This window comes from Muntiacus reevesi, chromosome 8 (genome assembly GCF_963930625.1).
Source record: "Muntiacus reevesi chromosome 8, mMunRee1.1, whole genome shotgun sequence".
NCBI lineage: Eukaryota > Metazoa > Chordata > Mammalia > Artiodactyla > Cervidae > Muntiacus > Muntiacus reevesi.
In genome coordinates this window covers 13344078-13365542 of record NC_089256.1, presented here as the reverse complement: position 1 = coordinate 13365542, position 21465 = coordinate 13344078, and the positions used below count along the sequence as shown (strand labels likewise).

Here is a 21465-nt window from a genome sequence, read left to right as displayed (position 1 = left end):
GTTCTTGGTGAAAATGAAAAATGTGTCTTTTATTTTACTTAAAAATGGAAGGAACTTTTTGGCCAACCCAGTAAAGCAGATAAGAGCAGAACTATTCTAATTTCAGTGGGAAATGGCTAGTATTGGCAGCTTCCAAGGGAACTCTGACGAGCTCAGTTTGTAATTCACAGAGCCCAGCCAAGAGCTGGAGGAAGCGAGGCCTGAAGAGGGTCCATGAAGTCTTAAGGTGGCCTAGCATCTTACGAGAAAGGTTCCGTGCGCTCTGTGTTAGAGCTCATGTGCCACTTCCTGGGAAAGCCGTGGTTGTGGACGGTCACCAGAATGGCACTTGGTTTTTCCCTGGCAGTCCACCCACTGCTTTTGGTTGTCTGGGTGCTGTCTTTGACATTCTATCTGTTCTGCAGATGTGAAGATTTGAAATTACTTCATTTTTAGTGTGTGTTGGGCTGCAGTCTTTTTTTTCCAGCTTCCCTTTTGGAAATTCTTCATCCACAAAGAATTCCAGAATCAGACATTATTCATCTTGTGTCTGGAACACTAAAATCTCTTGAACTTCCATGTCTTACCTATTTCCACCTTTAAAATATTGAAAATACTGCCACAGCTGAAGTCGGTTTTATTTGCTTGCTGCTTGCTTCCTTTATGCACCTTTCTTATCATAGAGCTTTAATGTGCTTTAGTAAAGAGCTGAACAAGTAAATTTGGTATGTCCACAGATTGTATCTGGGATGTATGCCATTGATTTTTATTTTCATGAAAAGGTGTTTTCTTATCTTAAGTGGAAAAGGCAGATAATAAACTATAATTGTCTCACTTTTGTTTTAAAAATTGATAAATATTTGCAAAATTCCACGTCTATTCATGTGTATGTTTATGTGTGTGTTGAAAGTCAAAAAGGGGGAAAATTCTTCATATTGATACTGTCTCTGGGTGTGATCTTTATTTTCCTCTTTGTATTTTCTCTTTCTCTTTTTTTTTCCAGCAGTCATGTCTTATTTCTACAGTCATTACTTTTACAAAGATTAAAACTGTTGTTTAAGAAATAAACAGTTATAACTTCGATCTGTCAAATCTGTCAAACCAAGCCACGTTCAAAGCAATTTCAGACTCCTCCTCAGCTACTGCCATCCATGCCATCTTTTGGGATTTTTCTCTGGTCTGTTATTGTCCCATTCAAGCAAGTTTTCCCCTGACTCAGGCTTCTATTTATTTTACTCCAAGTTCCTGGTCATCACCTAGAATTGCCCACTTGCCTCTGGAGAGCTTCTCTGCTCACTTGTACCACAATAAACTTGTCAGAAAAAGAAAGGTGGATGTAAAAATTATGTTCTAAAAGGAACTGTCACTAGAATATGATTTCCATCAAGACCCAGAAGTGCCCCCCGGTATACCCCTGTATACTCCAGTTGAATGAATTGATTTATTCTTTTTTGCCTCATTTATTTTGTAAGTTCCTACAGTCAGGAGCTTTGCTTGTTTTCTGTGATACCCTAAACATTTTGGGTACTTAAATAAATAGTCCTTTTTTCTTTTTAAAGATCCGTAATTACCTAATAAAATTGAATGCAGGATCTGTTGTCAGCTTTGGCCAGAATTTGTACTTGCACAGGGATACAGAAAAGAACAGGATTTAAAGATAACTTATGGACTTCCTCTGTGACTGTGTGGTAAAGAATCTGCCTGCCAGTGCAGGAGACGCAGGTTCAATCCCTAATCAGGGACGATCCCACATGCTCTGGAGCAGTTAAGCCCACGCACCACAACTTTCGAACCTGTGCCCCAGGGCCCGGGAGCCACAACTTCTGAGCCCACATGAGGCTCCACAGCAAGAGAAGCCACAGCAGTCAGTAGCCCCTGCTCCCCACACCTAGAGAAAAGTCCACGCAGCAACAGACCCAGCACCAAACAGAAAGAAAGAAACTTTAAAAAAGAAATAAAGGTAACTTACATTCAGATCATACTCATAGATATGTGATCACGGGTAGTCACATGAGCCTTTGAGCTGCCTTCATTTACAGCCTCACTGATTGTCTTCTGAAACCTCTCTACAGAGCCCTCCTACCTGCTCTGCCTGTCTTCTGAAACCTCTCTACAGAGCCCTCCTACCTGCTCTGCCTGGCTTTGGTCTTGCTTCCCCAGCCCTGTCCTCCGCGGCGCTACACAGTGATACGCCCACAGTGTAAACCTGACCGAGGCCCCCTTACCTGCCCTGAAGCCGCTCAGGGATTCTCTGATGCTCTTACCTCTTCCCCACCCCTTTAGTGGTAGCACCTAGAAGCCTCTCTTCACACTTTGCATTGAAATAACACCAGACTCCCAGGAGCTCCTCATAGCTCCCAGCCACCTCCTGCCTGGCCCTCTTTATCCACAAGGCATCTTCCCTTTCTTTCAGCAGCCACTACTGCTGCTCCCTTCCAGACTCGGCTTGGCAGTCCTGCTCTCTGGGGTGCCTTCCTCGATATAAAAAATACTCTTTTCTCTGCCTACTTACACTGTAAGCTCACTTGAGGCAAAATTATAGGATGTGTAGTTTCCTTGTCTTGAAGAGTACCTGGCTTGTAGTAGCATCAAATGTTTATTAAACTGGGTTGTATATATTTTCTTCTAAATCATCCAAATGATTTTCATCTACAGAATGTGATTTTATCTTTATATGATCCGCTCCAAAATAAGAAAAGCCTTAGAAAAGGGAAACATATGAATCAGAGTAACTTAAAGTACTACCAGCAACAGAGATAGCTATTGTTGATGTTTTGGAATGTATTATAGAGAATTTTTTAATTATAAAATGGTCAAAGTTTAATCACCAGACTTCCCAGGTAGCTCAAAGGTAAAGAATCCACCTACCAATGCAAGAGATGCAGGAGACTCCAGTTTGATTCCTGGGTTGGGAAGATTCCCTGGAGAAGGAAATGACAACCCACTCCAGTATTCTTGTCTGGCAAATCACATGGGCAGAGGAGCCTGGTGGGCTACAGTCCATTGGGTTGCAAAGATTCAGACACGACTGAGTGAGTGAGCGTGCACGGGTGCACAAAGTTTAACTTCATGATTTGCCACGTAGAGCAAATACTCAGAAATCAGTAGTTTTGCAAATTACGTGCATTAAAAATTAATAGCCAGTTCAGGGACTTCCCTGGTGGTCCAGTGGCTGAGACTCCATACTCCTAGTGCAGGGGGCACAGGTTTGATCCCTGGTCAGGGAACTAGGTCCCACATGCTACAACTAAGAGTTCACATGCCACAACTGAAGCTCTTGTGTGCCTCAGCTAAAACTCAGCACAGCCAAATACCTTAATATTTTTAAGAAATTAATAGCCAGTTCATTGTGCTTTCCACATCAAAAAACACAGAATAGTTTTTGGATAAAATATTGCTTTTTTGTAATTCAAAGCAAGAAAGAATGTTTTGCTTTTCTTGTGTTCCCTAGACCCCAGAACCATCTCTTGTCCTATTTTTCCAGAAAAGAAGGTGAATCCCAGTAAGGGCATTGACTTGACCATCTTACTGAGCTTGTCAGTGCAGAAGTAGAAGCTTGGACAAGGAACTCCTGCCTGCCCTGGTGCTTTTTGCCTCAGCCACATTTCCTCCTTCTCCACTGAGGTAAGGAAAAAAGTAAGTCTTTAAGCACTTCCTAGTTCCTGTATGCTCAAATTAGGCCTGCTGCTGAGATGTTCTTATTTTACTTTTAGCCTCATCAAGACATCAGCGTTAAACCTGGAACATTAATTGTTCTTTCATGTTCATATATATAATTTCTTTGAGCATCAGAAAAATATTGCCTTCTATGAGATTTCTTATTTTCTCAACAACTTTTGAAGTGAATTACAACAGATAAAATATTCCAGGTCTCCTTTTTTTATCCTACAAGTAACTCTGTAGTATATGTTTTTGTATCCCTCTAAATTGTTCTCTTGGGATCAAGTTTCCATACTGAGTCATCCACTACAGAGTGTCGGTGTTTTCCAGGCAGATTATCGTATTATTTCTAAATGACTCATTCCTTCTGAATCATCACACCTTGTGTACTCTGTTAAAAAAAAGTTTTAGGCGCTTTTCTACAATTTTTCCCTATCTAGTCTTCAGAATGTCCTATTTAAATAGCACGGATATTCAAACAGTTGTCCCTTGCGTCTATGATTTATGCAGTTCATTTTCTTCTTGAACCCTTTCATCAGCTGAGATATGTGGTGGAAGTTCTTTACCTCATACTCTCTGCTCCAGATGTTTCCTGAAATAGAACACAGTAACATTCTCTATTTTCCATCATTATATGTATGCTGTTAAAGGTTTTATTAACTCCTCAAATTTCTACATGAAATGAGGGAGAAACATGTACAAAAGAAAGGTATAGTTTTAATGTTTATTAGTACACAAACTCTTTGGAATTCAGAATGTTGGAAGAATGTAGCACTTTCCTCCCTTGACTTCCATGTCATATTTGGCTGGTTCTCTTCCTGCCTTTTGAAAATTCATTCTCTGTCTCCTTCCTTGTATCCTTCTCTTCACCCTATACTTATCAGGCTTCCTCAGAGTTTTGTCTTTGTCTCATTTCTCATTCTATGCAGATCAGTCTTGTCCACTCTTGTGGCTTTAAAACCTTTTTCTGGTACTTAACTCCCAAGTTTTTATTTTCAACTCCTGTCTCTTTAGTACCATGTATATTCATCTGAGTGGGAAGTATCGCTTCTGGATGCCCTACCAAAATAGCCCATGCCTGAAGCTGAATTTCAGTTTTCTCACCCCTCTTCCATCACATTAGCAAAATAAAAGGTAAAAATTATATGACCATCTCAACAGGTTCAGAATAGATATTTAACAGAACTAAACCACTTCATGAGATTTTTAAAAAATCTCAACAAACTAGAAATAGAACTTTCTCAATCTGATAAAGGATATCTACTAAAAAAGCTGCAGCTGTCATTATGGTGAAAGACAGTACTTTTCCCTAAGATCAGATACAAGGCAAGGATCTCTGAACTCACATTTCTATTTAGTATAGTTCTGAAGATTCTAACCAGTGCAGTAGTCAGTAAGGCAGTAAGTATTGGAAAGGGAAAAAGTAAAACTCTCTAGTCTCAGATAGTACGATTGTCTATATGGAAAATCCCAAGGAATTTACTGCCCCCCCTCAATTATTTAATAAGTGAATTCAGCCAAGTGGCAAGTGATAAGATCAATATACATAAATCAACTATTTTTCTATACCAACAACAAACACAGTGGAAAATGAAATTAGTATAACAGTACCATTTGTATTAGCATCATAAAACATGAAATATTTGGGAGTAAATTTAATGAAAGGCCTATAGACATTGCTTAGAGAAATGAAAGAGTATGTAAATATATGGAGAGATACATTTATGTTCATGGATTATAATGATTGGAGACTTAATATTGTTAAGGTCTCCATTGTCACCAAATGGAGATTTAGATTAAATGAAATTCCAGTCAATAACCCTGCATGTTTCTTTGTGAAAATAGGCACAGTGATTCCAGTGTCACTATGGAAGTGCAGAGGACCTAGAATAGCCAAAAAAAATCTGAAAAAGAAGAAATGGTGCATTTACATTATTGTCTTAAGGCTTATTATAAAGCTACAATAATTAAGACAGAATGGTATTGGTATATACAAAGACAAAAGAATAGAGAATCCAGAAATAAATCTATATGTATGGTGATTTGCTTTTCAGCAGAGGCTCCAACACTGTTCAGTAGGGACAGGATAGTCTTTTGAACAAGTGATGCTGGGTAATGTTGAAATTCAGCCTCATACTGTACATGAAAATTAATTCAAAATAGATTATAGACCTAAACATAACACTTGAAACCCCTAAAAACCTTAAAGCACCTGTGACCTTAAGATAGACAGAAATCCTAAGACAGGATACAAATTTATTAACTACAGAAGGTAATTTGATTAATTAAATTAATAAAATTAGTAGAATTAAAATCTCCTACTCTTCAAAAGCTACTGCTCAGAAACTGGATAGGAAAGCCACAGACCACAGACAATATCTACATCTAAAATATGTAAATGAGCTTTTAGAACTCAGTAGTCAAAAGCAACCCAAAAGATTTGAATAGAAACTTCACCCAAAAAAAAGATGCATATGAATTGCTAATAATAAGCATATGACACTTTGTTGTAGAGCAGAAACTAGCACAACATTATAAAGCAACTATACACCAATTTTTTAAAAAGCATATGAAAATTGCTCAACATCATTAGTCATCAGGGAAATGCAAATTAAAACCACAGTGGGATACCACTTCACACCTGCTAAAATGGCTAAAATTAAGGAAACTGACAAGTATCCAAAAGGTTGTAGGGCCACTAGAGCTCTTGAGTGTTACTGATGAGACCATAAAATGGCAGAACCACTTTGAAAAACTATTTTGCAGGTTTTTGTATAACATACACTTCTCATGACTTATTAATTCCATTGTTAGTTACCCAAAAGAAATGAATGCTTATTGACAAAAAAGACTTTTACTTGAAAGTTCTTAGAAGTTTTAATTCATAATAGTCCAAACTAGAAACAACCCAGATGTCCATTAACTGAATAGATAAGATGAATTTGGGTATATTTAATTGTATAGTAGAATATCCACTAAACAGTAAAAAGGTGTATACTATTGATGCATGCAGTAACATGGATGAATCTAAAAGCCATTATGCAAAATGAAAGAAGCCAGACTGAAAATATATGTACATCTCATATATACACATCTTCGATCATGTGAAGATCTCGAACTGGCAGAACGAATCTATGGTGAGAGGACTCAGAAGAGCAGTTGTCAAATATTTCAGGGTAGGAAAATTGATTGGGAAGGGGCACAAAAATAGTTTGAGGACAATGTAAATTTTCCCTCTCTTTTAGGACAGTGGTTCTTGCTAAATCTCCTTGAACTATACATCTAATATGGACATTTTTATTCTGTAAATTATACAACAGTAAAGCTGATTTAAAATAAAAATGAGACTCTAAGAGCTGAGGGGCTTCCCAGGTAGAACTAGTGGTAAAGAACCCACCTGTCAATGCAGGAGGTGTAAGAGGCACGAGTTTGATCCTTGGGTCGTGAAGAGACCCTGGAGGAGGGCATGGCAACCCACTCCAGTACTGCCTGGAGAATCCCATGGACAGCGGAGCCTGGAAGGCTACGGTCCATAGAGTCGCAAAGAGTCAGACATGACTGAAGCGACTTAGCGCACTCTCAAAGAGCTGAGAGGAAGCTCTGTTTTGGAGTAGCCGTTGTCAATTAGTGAACACAGGGGGAGTGTTTAAAAGTTTGAAAGGAATAGAGTTCCTTTGTCAATTAGGTGATCATGTGATTAGATGGGCTTTCTAATCTCCAGAAAAGAATTCTTTAACCCATAGTGGGGGCTGGGAGCTGGAGATAATAAACCTGGTTTTGGTGACTGACCTGGACTTGAGCTGGGATAAGGAGACTGGTGGGCTTATTCAGAAAGTAGACCTTTAGTCAATTTTAAGTCCTTTACCATCCTCTCTGTATGTGATGGCCTGAGGTTGATGTTTTTCTGGTTCAGGTTTTTTCACCAACAAATAGGATTCCTGTCTTAGCAGGAAAGGAGGGAGGATTTTCTGAGTTTGTGGAGTAAGAGTGGGGAAAATTCTATTCCTTTCAAGCTTTTTAAGCACGCCCCTTGTGTTCCATCCTCTACCCTCGCCCATTTTCTGTGATTCTTGGTACCTTCTAAGCTGGGTCTTCTGGGGTTGTGCAGGGGGGATTGGTTTGTTTGTCATTAGTATCCCTTCATTCTCTACTCTGCTAAGTCACTTACAATCCCACTGCAGTTTTCTGTCTTCATATACAGTGATTTGGGGTTACTGATGTTTCTTAGGTTCTTTGAAGATCGAGTTTATATTCCTATTTTTGTTCTTAATATTTGAAAGAGACCTTAAAACTATAAAATCCATACTGTACATTTTCAGCCTTACCAATACCAAACTCCTGCTACTTCTCCAAACATGCAAAGCTCTCTCTTAATTATATAGTAGAATATCTATATAACTCTGTACCTTTGTTGAATTCCTTTTTACTTATATGCATGTGCGTGCTCAGTTGTGTCTGACTCCTTGAGACCCCATGGACTATAGCCTGCCAGGCTCATTGGGATTTTCTAGGCAAGAATATTGGAGTAGGTTGCCATTTCCTTCTCTAGGGGATCTTCACCACCAGTTAAATCCCACCTTCACCTGCTAAGGCTCTCATCCTTCAAAAAAAAAAAATCCAGTTCTCCCTTCTAACTTTTCATGTTGGCTGTCTCTGTACCTTTATTTCACAAGAAATCCACTTCAGGATGCTCTGAAGGAATACCAGGAGCCACTGGAGAGTACTTGTTAACCCAGTCATACACCGATTAACATGGAGGTAATAGGAAGTGTTGAATGAATGCTGAACCACTTAGAGTGCATATGAACCACTTGGACAGAAATTGGGAAAACAATTGTGGAAATGAAGGAACAGAGAAGATGAAAGGCTTGGGGGAGGTGGGCAGGCAGTGTGCAAGAAGACCTGAGGAGGAATAAATGTAATATTCAAAATATCATCTCTTAATTTCCCTCCCTCTCTGCTTTCTACCCGATATAACATGTTTAGACTGATATTTCATCAAATTGAACATTGTAAAACACTCATTTCATGTGCCACTTAGAAAGAAAAATCTCAAACTAGAATACAATGCTTTCTTATCATTTAGGACTTTTTCTACTTAGTTCTTTTGGACTTCTGTTGACAGATATTTTTAATTATACATACCTCTTGTGCATACATACATAGTCTTTGGAACTATGCCATAGTCTTTGGGGTTTGTTTTTGAAATTTCACTTACTGAGGTTACCAATGATCTTCACACTGGCAAATTCAGTGGATAATTTTTGTTTTTTCTTGATCTCTCAGCAGCACCCAACACTAACGATCTCCATTTTGAAAGTTTCTCCTTCAGCATCCTTGAAAGTTGTTTCTTAGGATCCCTCCCAAGAATTCCGTTCTTCTCTTTAGCCCAGAAATGTCTATGATCCTCAACCCAGAGCCCTTCTCACTATATGCACACACTCTGAGTGACCTCTCAGAGCTGCCTCTCCCACGCAGATCTTGCTGCTGACCTGAAGGTTTTTACATTCACATTTTATCCACTCATCACCACTTGGATGATCCATGTGTGTTACCTCTTCAAACAACACATTCAGAATAAAACCCTTCATGTTTTCTGTGACCACCTCCCATGAAACAAAAACAAAAAACGTGTTGGAAGTGATATCCTTAGTCCTCTAGTACCTAAATCAGAAACCCAAGATTCTTCCATTTTTACTCTCTCCTCCTCCTTTTCTGTGAATTCTTCTCACTGACTCTTTAATCAGTGCCTTCCTGTTTATTAACTTCTGCCACCTATTTGGTTTAGAGTCTTAGCACTTATTGCATGGATTATTACATTAGCCTTCTAATTGATTTCCACACTTTCACTCAACTGCTGGAATGTCTTTCTCAAACAGAAACTTCATCATGTTACTTCCCAGCTTAAAAGTCTTTGTTTCTTTTCCCATAGTTTTCAGAATAAAGTTCAGATTGGTGAGGTTAGCACACAAGACAGTCTGAGGTCCAGTTCCTGCTCCTCTCTGGTTTCCTCCCCTCTTGCCTGTCTGTACACTCCCCCTCCCACCTCGCCCCCAGTGAAATCAGCTGGAACTATCATTGTTCTGAACTCACTGTGCCAGATTAGGCCTCTGAACCTTCACATGTATGTTTCCCTCTAGAGTATTCTCCCTCTCCTTCTTATCTAATTCTCATTAGTTAGAGTTTAGAACTCAAGAACAGGTATATCCCTCCCTTATTTGGGGAAGCCTTCCATGACTTTGAGGTCTGATTTAGATACTCTCTTTTAAAATGGACAAAAGGGCTTGAAGAAAGGCTTTGTGAATGAACACAAAATGTCTACTAGGTAAATAAAAAGATGTTTAGGTGCAGATTGAAATATGCACTTCATTTTTTCATCTATCAAATTGGCAAAGATTTAAAGAGTGGTATCACTCAAGGAGAACATGGAAAGATGGGCCTACTCCTACACTGATATTGGAAATATAAATTTGCCATTTTTCTGGAGAGAATAAAATGGATGTATGTTTCTAGAATCATTAAAAATAATAGGCATATACACACACTCCTTTTGGCTTAGCATTTTACACCTTGGAATATATCCTAAGAAAAAAACATTTTTGTAAAACATACTTTCACAAAATTTCATGATGTTCATTCATAAAAATATTAATGGTTATTTCTGAATTGCGATATGAGTAATTATAGCGCTTTTCTAACTTTTCTGAGAACGTGTATTAATTATGAGAGCAAAATGGAAAAGAGAACCCCCACCTTTGTGCTCCTGATCCGTGCTATACTTGCCTCCCTGGTTGCCCTGATTAAACAGTGAGTGTGCTGAGGGCCATCACCAAGAATTATTCAGCATCATCCCACCAACATCTGGCTCAGAGTAGAAAATGCTGGATAAGTGAGTTTTACCAGTAACAGCTAACAGTTATTGAGTATTTCTGGTGTCTTAGGCATTATCCTAAGCATTCAGCATATTCACTTAATCCTCATGAGATGATTACTATTATTATCTCTGTTTTGCAGGTGAAACAGGCTGATAAAAGTTAACCAACTTTTGTTAGGCCACATAGCTGTTGGTGGCAGGCTTGGGATTCAAATCCATGCAGACTGGCTTTTACTGAGAGACATAAGATAGCATCATTGTTCTGAATTAGATTGTTTCTCTGATTAAGAATAATTGGATTAGACTCCATGTCTAGGATTCTAGCCGAACAGTTGGGCATCAGTTGAATCATGGTCTAAACAAAAAGGCAGAGTTTGATACCCACAGAATCTGAACCAAATACCAGGAGAGTAATCTCCATTTCTTTTACCTTAAAAAAAAAAAAAACAAAAACTCAAATCATTTTACACTGTAAACTTCTTATTGAAATTGGTGCCATCCCTTGGGATTTAGTTTTATGTTCCCTCTCTGTGATATTCATGTCCCTTCAAAACTTAAACTCAAAGGCCTGAATTTTTAATTAGTTCTTTAGCTCTTCCTCCCACCGCTTCTCTTTCTCAGTAAGATTACTTATGACAGGGTCATCAGATTTCATTTTTAAAACCTATCAGTCTTCATTTTTATTATATATTCTCTTTTTTTCCTTCATATTTTCTTTTAAAGTCTCAATTTCTGAAAGCTGCCTTCCTACTAACTGGGACTATACTGCATAATATGGTGGCCTCTAACCACATACGGCTTTCAAAGAAATTATTTGGAATTAATAAGAATAGGCAAAATATTTAAACACTACTTCCCTAGGGACATATGGGACTGGTCAGTAGCACAGGATAAAAGATGTTCAACATCATTAGCTAGAAGGGAGATGCAGGTTAAAGCTCCATTGAGATAATACAGCACACTATTAGAATGGCTAAAGTAGAAAATACTGGCAATCACAAATGTTGAAGAGGATGTGGAATCAGCCATCTCTCTCATACATTACTGGTGGGAATGTAAAATGGCGTAGCCACTCTGGTAAATAGTTTCTTATGAAAATATGCTTAACATTCAACCTAACCATCAGACTTGTAAATAACCTGTGGTTATTTACCATAGAGAAATGAAAACCATGTTTGTACAAAAACAGAAGCTTTATTTATAATAACCAAAACTGCAAACAATATAAATATCCTTAAATAGGTGAATGGGCAACAAATTGTGGTATATCCATACAATCAATAGACTCAACAATAAAAAGGGATGAACTGTTGAAATGTTCAGTAAAGTGAATGACTCTCAAAATCACTGAGTTCAGTGAGAGAACCCAATATCGAAAGCTTAAACACTGTATGCCTTACATAAATGTTTTGAAATGACAGAATCGTAATGATGCAGAACAGTTTAGTGGTCTGTTTACTGTATGACTACAAAAGAGTAGTGTGAGGGATTCTGAAGAGTGAAGGGGTAGTTCTGTATCCTGATTGTGGTGGTACTTACTGTAAAAGGAAGTAAAGAAAAGGAAGGAGTGAGTCATATAAAACTGGTGAAATCTAAATAAGGTCTGTTAATAGTCGGTTTCCTGCTTTTGATCCTTGTGGTGTGGTGATATAGTTACCATTGGAGGAAACTGGGGGAAGGGTACACAGGAACTCCATATATTATTTTTGTAACTTTTCTGTGAGTCTAAAATAATTTCAAAATTTAAAATGTTTAACTAAATAAAATTAAAATTCACTGCTTCAATTACAGTAGCCATGTTTAAAGTGCTCAGTAGTCACATGTGGCAGATGGCAGCCATATCATGGCAGACATGGAATGTTTCCATCAATGCAGAAAGTTTTATTAGGCAGCACTGGCTAAAAGCATTATGTCTAACTCTAGCCAGTATTCTCTCCCTTGATTACTTTAAATTCTAACATCACAACAATACTTTCTTGTATTTTCTGTCATGTTACCTTATTAACTGGTTGTTTTGCTCATTTTCAAACCTAGAGAAAGATTTCTCTTTAGTTTCTCAAATTTCAGAGAAATAAAAGAGTCTTATGTCAGTTTAGGAATTTATCTGACAACTGTTTTAAAGTTTAAATTTAATAGCTTAAATTTAACATTTAAATATCCAACTTAATCTGGATATTTAAATTGTCTTAACAGTTCTGTATTTTGCTTCAGGACCACTTTTATCACCCATATTAAGATATAGTCCTGGGACTTCCCTGGAGATCCAGTGATTGGGACTCCATGTTTCCACTGCAGGGGGCACAAGTTCTGTCCCTGGTCAGGGAACTAAAATCCCACATGCCATATAGCATGGCCCAAACAAACAAAAACGATATAGTCTTAATAGCTCTCATACAATTATCCTAATATACTTTCTTGATAGTGTCCTTTGATTTGCCTCTTTTACCCTTACCCGAAAACTCTTTCAAAATCATGGTTTTCTGCAAAGGCGCATAGTTTTTTGTGTTTGGTGGTATTTCTTCCCTGTCTCCTGGATGTACATCTTTTAAAAATGCATTTCCTTCCATTGCTGCATTCTAGTCTTTTGCCCCATAACACTTATTCCTCTTTGGCACTTTTGTATTTTCACTTAAGAATTATTGGGTAGGTACTCCCTTGTTGGTAAAGAATCTGCCTGCAATGCAGGAAACCTGGGTTCGATCCCTGGGTTGGGAAGATCCCCTGGAGAAGGGAAAAGCTACCCACTCCAGTAATCTGGCCTAGAGAATCCCCTGGGGTCACAAATTATAGTCCATGGGGTCACAAAGAGTCGGACATGTTTGAGCGACTTTCACTCATTCCCTTTACTATGGATCTTCTTTATACTTGAGCTTCAACCAACCTGCACGATATTCAGCTTTATAGTTTTGTATGAACCACTGTCTTGGATTTGAAGGCAAGGAAGTAGAGGACAAAACAATGGCTCAAGATCCATTCACATAGCAATAAAGTTGAGACACTGAAGGAAAAGAAGAATGGGGGCGAAACACTGAAGAAAAACCACAAAGAAAGAAAGGAGTGTTGGAATTACAATTTATATGTTTGTGGAAGGAAAATCTGAATATTATAGTGATATTAGTGTTTCTTCAAAATAATTCATAAGTTTACTGTAATTATAATCAAATTCCTGTCAGATTTTCCTTAAAACCTGACAATGCAGAAATTCATCTGGAAGACCATCAAAGAATATTGGAATATAAAAAGGAATCAGAATTCAAAATATGAGGGAAAAAGTCAGGTAGTAAAACTTAATGAGACAACAGTAATTTTGATATTATAGGATTGGCATAAAAACAGATTAATAATCATTGAATCTAAGGAGCCAAGAAATATATCCTAAACAGTATAAGAATTCAACAAAACAAAGGGTTCTTCATGAATTAATTGTATTAACCATATCTGATTTCACTGTCTCAAATACAGAAATTAGCAAAGGATTTGAATAGAAACTTTACCAAAGAAGAAATATAACAAATAAGCAAAATAAACAGAATTTTCTAGGATTGAAGAAATAAAAATGAAAACAGTCAAGTTCTGTTTCTCATTATTGAATGGGTAACTGTTTTTATTGTTAAAATACCAGTGCAATTCTTGGTATTGTTAAACTGATGCTCTCTTTCTCTGCTGTTGTCATCTCCTACCTGTCATTGTCTTAGTCCATCTTTCTTGATGCAGTAGTATTGCACACTCTTATCATTCAACAAGTCATATTGGCTCTACCTTTGAAATATATTCAGCATTTAAGATCCCCTGGAGAAGGGGAAGGCTACCCACTCCAGTATTCTGGCCTGGAGAAGTCCATGGATTGTAAAGGCCATGGGATTGCAAAGAGTCAGACACGAGTGAGTGACTTTCACTTGCATTGTGCCTCTCCTGGTTCAAGCCCCCCAGCCTTTTTACCTCGTTTACTGATATAGCTCCTACCTGTTTCCTTATTTCCTGTCTTGCTCCTCTATAGTCTCTTCTGAACACAGAAGCCAAAATCACCGATTTAAAAATGTAAGTCTGATCATGTCATTCCTCTGCTCAGTAGACATCAGTTGTTTCCCTGCTCACTCACAGTGAAGCCAGATTCATCATGATAGTCTACAGGCTCTGCATGGTTTAGACTCCCACCTCTCCTTTCTGGCCTCTTCTCCCACACTGCCTACCACCTTGCTTTCTCTACTCCAGTCGTTTTAGCCTCCTTGTCATCCTTTTAGTAAGTCAAGCATATTCATACCGCAGGAGCCTTTCTACTTTTGGTTATTCTGCCCGAGATGATTTAGCCCCAAATACCTCCTCAGCCTGCTCGCTCTCTTCTTTCAGATCTCTGTTGAGATATCAGTGAGGTCTTCCCTGACTGCCTTTTGTAGCCCACACCTTCTCATCCTTTCTAAAACCTTGCTGTGCTTCATCTTTCTCTGTTGCACGTATCACCGTCTAAGTTAGGTTCACTTACGTGTTGTTTTTCTTTTTCCAGCTAGATAGTCAGTTCACTCAGGACAGGGACTTTACTCACTGCTCTATCTCTAGCACTTGGCAGGTGCCTGTCACACAGTAGGCACTCAGTATTTATTGATTAAGTCAGAACATTGGCTGAACCTTTTTATTTTGTTTTGTTTTTTAATGTTTTTTTCTCTTTTTATTATTTTTAATTAGTTTTCATTAGAGGATAACTGGTTTAGAGTACTGTATTAGTTTCTGCTATGCAGCAAAATGAGTCAGTTATACATATTTTATAATAGTTTGTGTCCCTCCATCTGGCAGATATAACAGTTAGAAACATATGTATCTAACAACAGAATATCAAAATACAGAAAGCAAAACAAACTAAGGGAGAGATAGAAAGCTAAACAATAATGTTTGGAGAATTCAGTACCCCCGCCTCCCACTTTCAATAATGGATAGGACTACTAGGGAGCAGTGGATTGAGCCTTTTTGGACAACAGCTTACAGCATGATTTAAGCGCCCTTTTTAAAAAAGAAAAATAAGAGAATGATTAAATTCTATCCATTGATGACAAGAGAGGGAGATCTGCATGTGGCAGGGTCTGAGAGGATGAGATCAAGATCAGTAATAAAGGTTGTTTTTCTCTCTCAGAAAGAGTAAGAAAAGAGATGAAGGTAAGGAAATAATTTCCAAGTTGTACAATCAAGAACAAACACTGTGTGTCAGCCATCTTTAAGAAACCTAGGTTGATGGAAGCAGCATCAACCTGTCCTGTTGATGCAGGACGGTAGCAGAAAATAAGGTTATGTGTGGATGGGAATAGTGGTTGAAAATGAGTCAAAGAATTTAGGCCTGCCATGATACATGTTAGAGATCAGTAGTGTGAATTCTTGATCTGTAAGAGGTGAGAAAGCTCTCTATATCCAAGCTAGTCAGTGTCATGTTAGGAAGCAAGAAGGGTGGGATTAGAAATGCCAACTGAGAGGCAGTTGTAACAAGGCAGAGTTGAGGTAATACTGTTACTGTAGTTAAATTACTAAGTCATATCTGACTGTTTTGCGACCCCATGGACTGTAGCCCACCAGGCTTTTCTGTTCTTGGGATTTTCCAGGTAAGAATTCTGGTGTGGGTTGCCGTTTCCTCCTCCAGGGGATCTTCCCAACTCAGGAATCAAACCCACATCTCCTGCATTAGCAAGTGGATTCTTTATCACCAAGTCCCCAGGAAAGCTGGTAATACTACTTTAGGTAATAAGGAGTATAGGATGTAATGAAGCAAAGGCTTGAATCAAAGATAAGCCATCATTCATGTGGCAAAGAAAAAGATGATTAACTGCATGTGGGATACAAAAGAAGAGGAAATAAAAGATTCTGTCAGTATTAAGAGATTGTATTTCCTTTAAATTGTTTTCTTTTTTCATTATAGGTTTTCCTGTCATTCACAAAAAAATGGATCATTTAAGCCTTTGGAGGACTCAGTTATCACAGTACTTCCATACTATCAACTGAGATTTATGACAGTACATTTATGACCATAAATGTCTGCATCATAGAACTGCTGAAGAACTAAAAGAGAATATTCTTTATTCTTCTTAAAATTTATTCCTAAAAATAATCCTATAGTATTATGATATTACTAAATGAAACTAGAAAGCACAATTATTAAATTATTAGACTTGCTGATACAAGCACACATGTGCAACAGCTACTGTATCTGACAGTTACCAAACCTCAAATTTTGATGATTTCCCTTTGTGGGAAAGGTCATTATATTTGCAAGAAACCACTGAACATTGTCAGTCAAATATATTTTTAGCTGAGTGTCATTTAGGAGAATTTACTTGAAACAAGTTCTGGAAAATTCTACATCCTGCCCCCCAGTGGATTTGATATTATGGCAGCAGCTTACAGACTTGTGGTTAGTACTGTGAACCACTACAGCAGTGTGGTGATAGACCGGCGTTTTGAGCAAGCAATACATTATTGCACTGGAACCTGCCACACCTTCACACATGGAGTTGACTGCATTGTGATACATCATAGTGTTTGTGCAGACCTCTTACACATCCCTGTATCTCAGTTCAAAGATACAGATCTGGACTCTCTGTTTCTACCCCATGAAAATGGGTTTTCCTCAGCTGAAGGTGACTATCCCCATCAAGCCCTCACGGGCATACCCAAGGTCAGGAAAGGATCTACATTTCAGAGTACCTGTAATTTAAAGGACATTGCAGGAGAAGCAATCAGTTTTGCCAGTGGGAAAATAAAAGAATTTTCCCTTGAAAAACTCAAAAACTCTAACCATGCCACTTACAAAAAGGGAAGGAAAGTTAAATCTGACTCATTCAATAGGAGGTCAGTTGATTTTGACTTGCTCTGTGGCCATTATAATCATGATGGGAACTCTCCATCGTTTGGTTTACTCCGGAGTTCCTCAGTTGAGGAAAAATCTTTATCCCATAGAAACTCACTTGATACAAACCTGACTTCAGTGTTTCTTCACAACTTCTCTGAAGAAGACCTGGTTACTCAGATTTTAGAAAAACATAAAATAGATAATTTTTCTTCTGGTACAGACATAAAGATGTGTTTAGACATCTTGCTAAAATGCTCTGAGGATTTGAAAAAATGCACAGACATCATAAAACAGTGTATAAAGAAAAAGACAGGGAGTAGCATCAATGAAGGAAATGGTAATGATGCAATTTCTAGCTCTGAAACTGCCTATATGAATGTAATGACCAGGTTAGCATCCTACCTGAAAAAGCTACCATTTGAATTCATGCAATCTGGGAATAATGAGGCTATAGATTTAACAGAACTGGTCGGTAATATGCCTAGTTTACAACTGACTCCCTTTTCCCCAGTATTTGGCACTGAACAGCCCCCTAAGTATGAAGATGTTGTCCAGCTCTCAGCCCTTGACTCTGGACAGTTTCAAACTATAGAATTGCAAGATGACCAGCACAGTTCTAAAAAACCAGATACTATAAAACCCATTCCAAATAACTCTACAAATTCCTTATATAATTTAGAGATAAGTGATCCCAGAACTCTAAAAGATGTCCAGCTTCAGTCACAGTCACTAACTGTAAATCCTTTAGAAAATGTTTCTTCTGGTGATCTCATGGAAACCCTATATATTGAAGAAGACTCAGATGGAAAGAAGGCCTTATATCAAGAACAGAGGACAGAAAATGGACCCTCTCAGGAGTTGATAAAGATAAATGAAGATAGAGCAGAATTATCAGACCATGGTACTCATCTTAAAAAATGTCCTGCCTCAATGCAAAATGAAATTGGTAAGATATTTGAGAAATCAGTTGTTAGTCTACCCGAAGAAGATCTTAAATCTAAAGTTCCTAAAGTTGAAGAGGGAAATCACAGAGATTTTATGAATTCTAACAGTCAGGAAGAGATAGATAAATTGTTAATGGACTTGGAATCTTTCTCACAGAAAATGGAGAACTCTCTAAGAGAGCCACTTGCTAAAGGTAAAAGTTCTAACTCTCAGAGTCAGTTGATTGGTCAGCTCCCAGATCTTGAGCCTAAATCTAAAGTCTCTTCACCTACGGAAAAAGTGTCACCTTCCTGTCTAACAAGGATTATTGAAACCAATGGACACAAAATAGAGGAAGAGGATCGAGCCCTCTTACTGCGGATTCTAGAGAGCATTGAAGATTTTGCTCAAGAATTGGTTGAATGCAAATCGGGCAGAGGGAGCCTATCACAAGAAAAAGAGATGATGCAAATTCTACAAGAAACCTTGACAACTTCCTCCCAGGCCAATTTATCAGTCTGCAGAAGTCCTGTTGGTGATAAAATCAAAGACACTACCTCAGTGGTTTTGATTCAGCAAACCCCAGAGGTGATCAAGGTAAGACTTAACAATCTTCAGTCCCAAGAAGTCTCCAAAGAAATGTACTAATGTTTGCAAAATTTAGAAACAAAAAAATTTTTGTCAGCCATTTTATGTTCCACTAAAACCCCTACCCTACACTAGGCATGGTCTCACCAAGTTTGGTGGAAAAAGCTAAAAAGCAAAGTCTTTATAGAGTTAAGCAGATTGCTTTCAATTTCCTTCCCCATACCCGTTATCTTCTTCCTAGCTCTGTGACCAAAGGAAAGTTATTTAGTCTTAATATTCTCATCTGTATTATGGGAATAATAATGATCGAGATAAGTCAGGTGAAGCACAAGCAAGGTGCCTTACACAAAGAGTTATTTAATATTAGTTTCACCATCCTCAACCAGTAAGCCACTCTTCATTGCATGCCTTTGTGAACTACAAGCCTGTGTAGAACTTAAAATCAAGTTGGGGAAACAAAACTAACATACCAGAAAAAGTATGTGAACATACAAGCACATCTCTGAAAGTTTTGTTAGTGCAGTAGATCTTCAAAGAAGGTAAAAATTAGAGTATATGAAATATCCTTCATCATGCAAGTGAGAATGAATGGCGGTCTAGTTACAAGGTAAAAGTATTTTCAGAAGGCTTTGAACTTACCCTGCTACTGATAGCATTACTTTTGAATAATCCCAGAAAGGAAGTTATCTGCCCATTTGTAGGTATGTATATGTGTCTTAGCACAATAGGATTATTCTTATTCGTTTTACACGTCCAACGCAGTTGGTAAGAGGGCTCTGCTCCACCTCGCGCAGGGACCCAGACTGATGGATGCTCCATGTTCCTACAGCTGCCCCATTTCCCCATCTGGAAGATGTGGCTTAAGAGTTCACTGAAGAAGGCTAAGAAAGAAACGGAGCTTTTAACCACCTTGTCCCACTCTTGACACAATTCCCGTCTGCTCACAGCCCAGTGATTCCAACCTGAAGTCTAAGAATCATATGGGAGCACATAGAATATTTGGTGAGCTCTGTCTCTACCATGTGAATACACTATACGTGTCAACATGTATGAATTCAGACATGAAGCGAAGTCAACAAAACTAGTTGTAAAATAATGATAGTAATTATTAGAGGTATTTGTATTGTATAAAAAGTATGAATAAATACATGGATACATCAGGTACACTGTTCAGAACAGTGATTAATCCATGGAAGAAGGAAAGGAGATAGAACTGAGGAAGCATGCACAGGGCCTCAGTAATGTTTAATCTGGTGATGAATCACCAGTATTTTGTCATGCCATTTTGTATGTCTTTAATAAATTTTAAAAAAACAAATGGATATTAGAGATGTCATATATATGGCCCAGTTAAAAAACAAGTTATTATTTTCTTATAAATACATTAATATTTTCATTAGAACAAGAAAAAATCAATATTATAATCAGACGAATAATTTTTACCTCATTTTTTTTGTGGCTGTTGTTCTCCTGTACACATTTTTAGTTACCAGTGACGCTAAAGTTTAAAACAGTACATATTTAAAGTGTTAAATAACATAGGTCTAAAAGATCCTCAGTTGTCCACTGAGCATTACTGTGAAATCTCTGTGAGTCTCTTAATTCATTGATTCATAGTTGGTAATACTCTTTTGTTAACATGAGTCAATGCTGAAGGGGAAAAACTATGTCAGTTAATTAGAAAAAAAAATGTTTAAATCCTTTCATGTACATAGGCAAGACTGATGTGCTTACTATTTTATAAAGAAAATGCCTATATAGTAACCAAAATTATAATAACATAAGCTCTAACAGTTCTTGTGATCTGCGGCATACCAAAATATTTAAATGTGTTATCTGTTTTCCCCGTTTAAAAAAAAAAGTCTACCTTCTCTGATGACATATTCCAGTGTTTCACAACTACTATGGCCAGAAGCTCTTACTGTAATACAGTGTTTTGAAATTTGTTTAGCCCTCTTGCCCCATTATCATCTGTAGGAAAAACAAAAAAACAAAAACAGATTCTTCTAGAAGAGGTGGACTGCAGAAAGCAGAAAATGTGAACCTGAAGCCAAGAATAGATCCCATGCAGCATCTCTCCTGTGTGCCTGGCTGACAGCTCATAAGTGGGTCACCAACCTAAGTACAGCTGCCTAAAAATGACACATTGGGCTCTAAATGAGCTCCCCAGTTTTTTGACAAGTATGGACTGACTGAAATCAAAATCATATTAAACAAGTCTCCCATAGGTCTTTTAAATGAGTTCCTCATAGAACTCATTTTCTATGAGTTCCAACCTCATAGAATAAAATTTGATGAGATTTCTTTTTTCCCCACAGAGGTACATCATTTTTTTAAATTGAGGTATAATTGACATATTAGTTTCAGGTGTACAACAACCTGATATTTGTATACACTGAAACAATTCCAATTAAGTCTTGTTACCATCTACTGCCATACATAGTTACCATTTTTATTACTTTAATGAGATTTCTTCTTCATAAAAGTTGAAAAAATGATTCATAAAAAGCTAATTTAAAGAAACAATATAAAATGTTTCAGGAAGATACTTAAGGTAAGAAAACAAAACCATCCTTCCTTGACTCAGTTGCCTCCTTACCTCTTCATTTTTTAA

The 21465-nt window shown here is 37.7% G+C and overlaps 1 protein-coding gene across 5 annotated transcripts in view; it reads left to right on the top strand.

Moving 5' to 3' along the window:
- Positions 1–21465, top strand: part of PPP2R3A (protein phosphatase 2 regulatory subunit B''alpha) — a 216327-nt gene that overhangs the window by 37775 nt on the left and 157087 nt on the right. For 3 of the 5 annotated variants that reach the window (XM_065943229.1, XM_065943231.1, XM_065943230.1), the window contains exons 2-3: positions 3464–3603; positions 16410–18860. In XM_065943229.1, coding sequence (XP_065799301.1) covers positions 16878–18860 — 1983 coding nt within the window. In that variant the 5' untranslated portion in view covers positions 3464–3603; positions 16410–16877. The remainder of the gene's footprint in view (positions 1–3463; positions 3604–16409; positions 18861–21465) is intronic. The other 2 variants (XM_065943234.1, XM_065943232.1) reach the window with 2 other exon arrangements.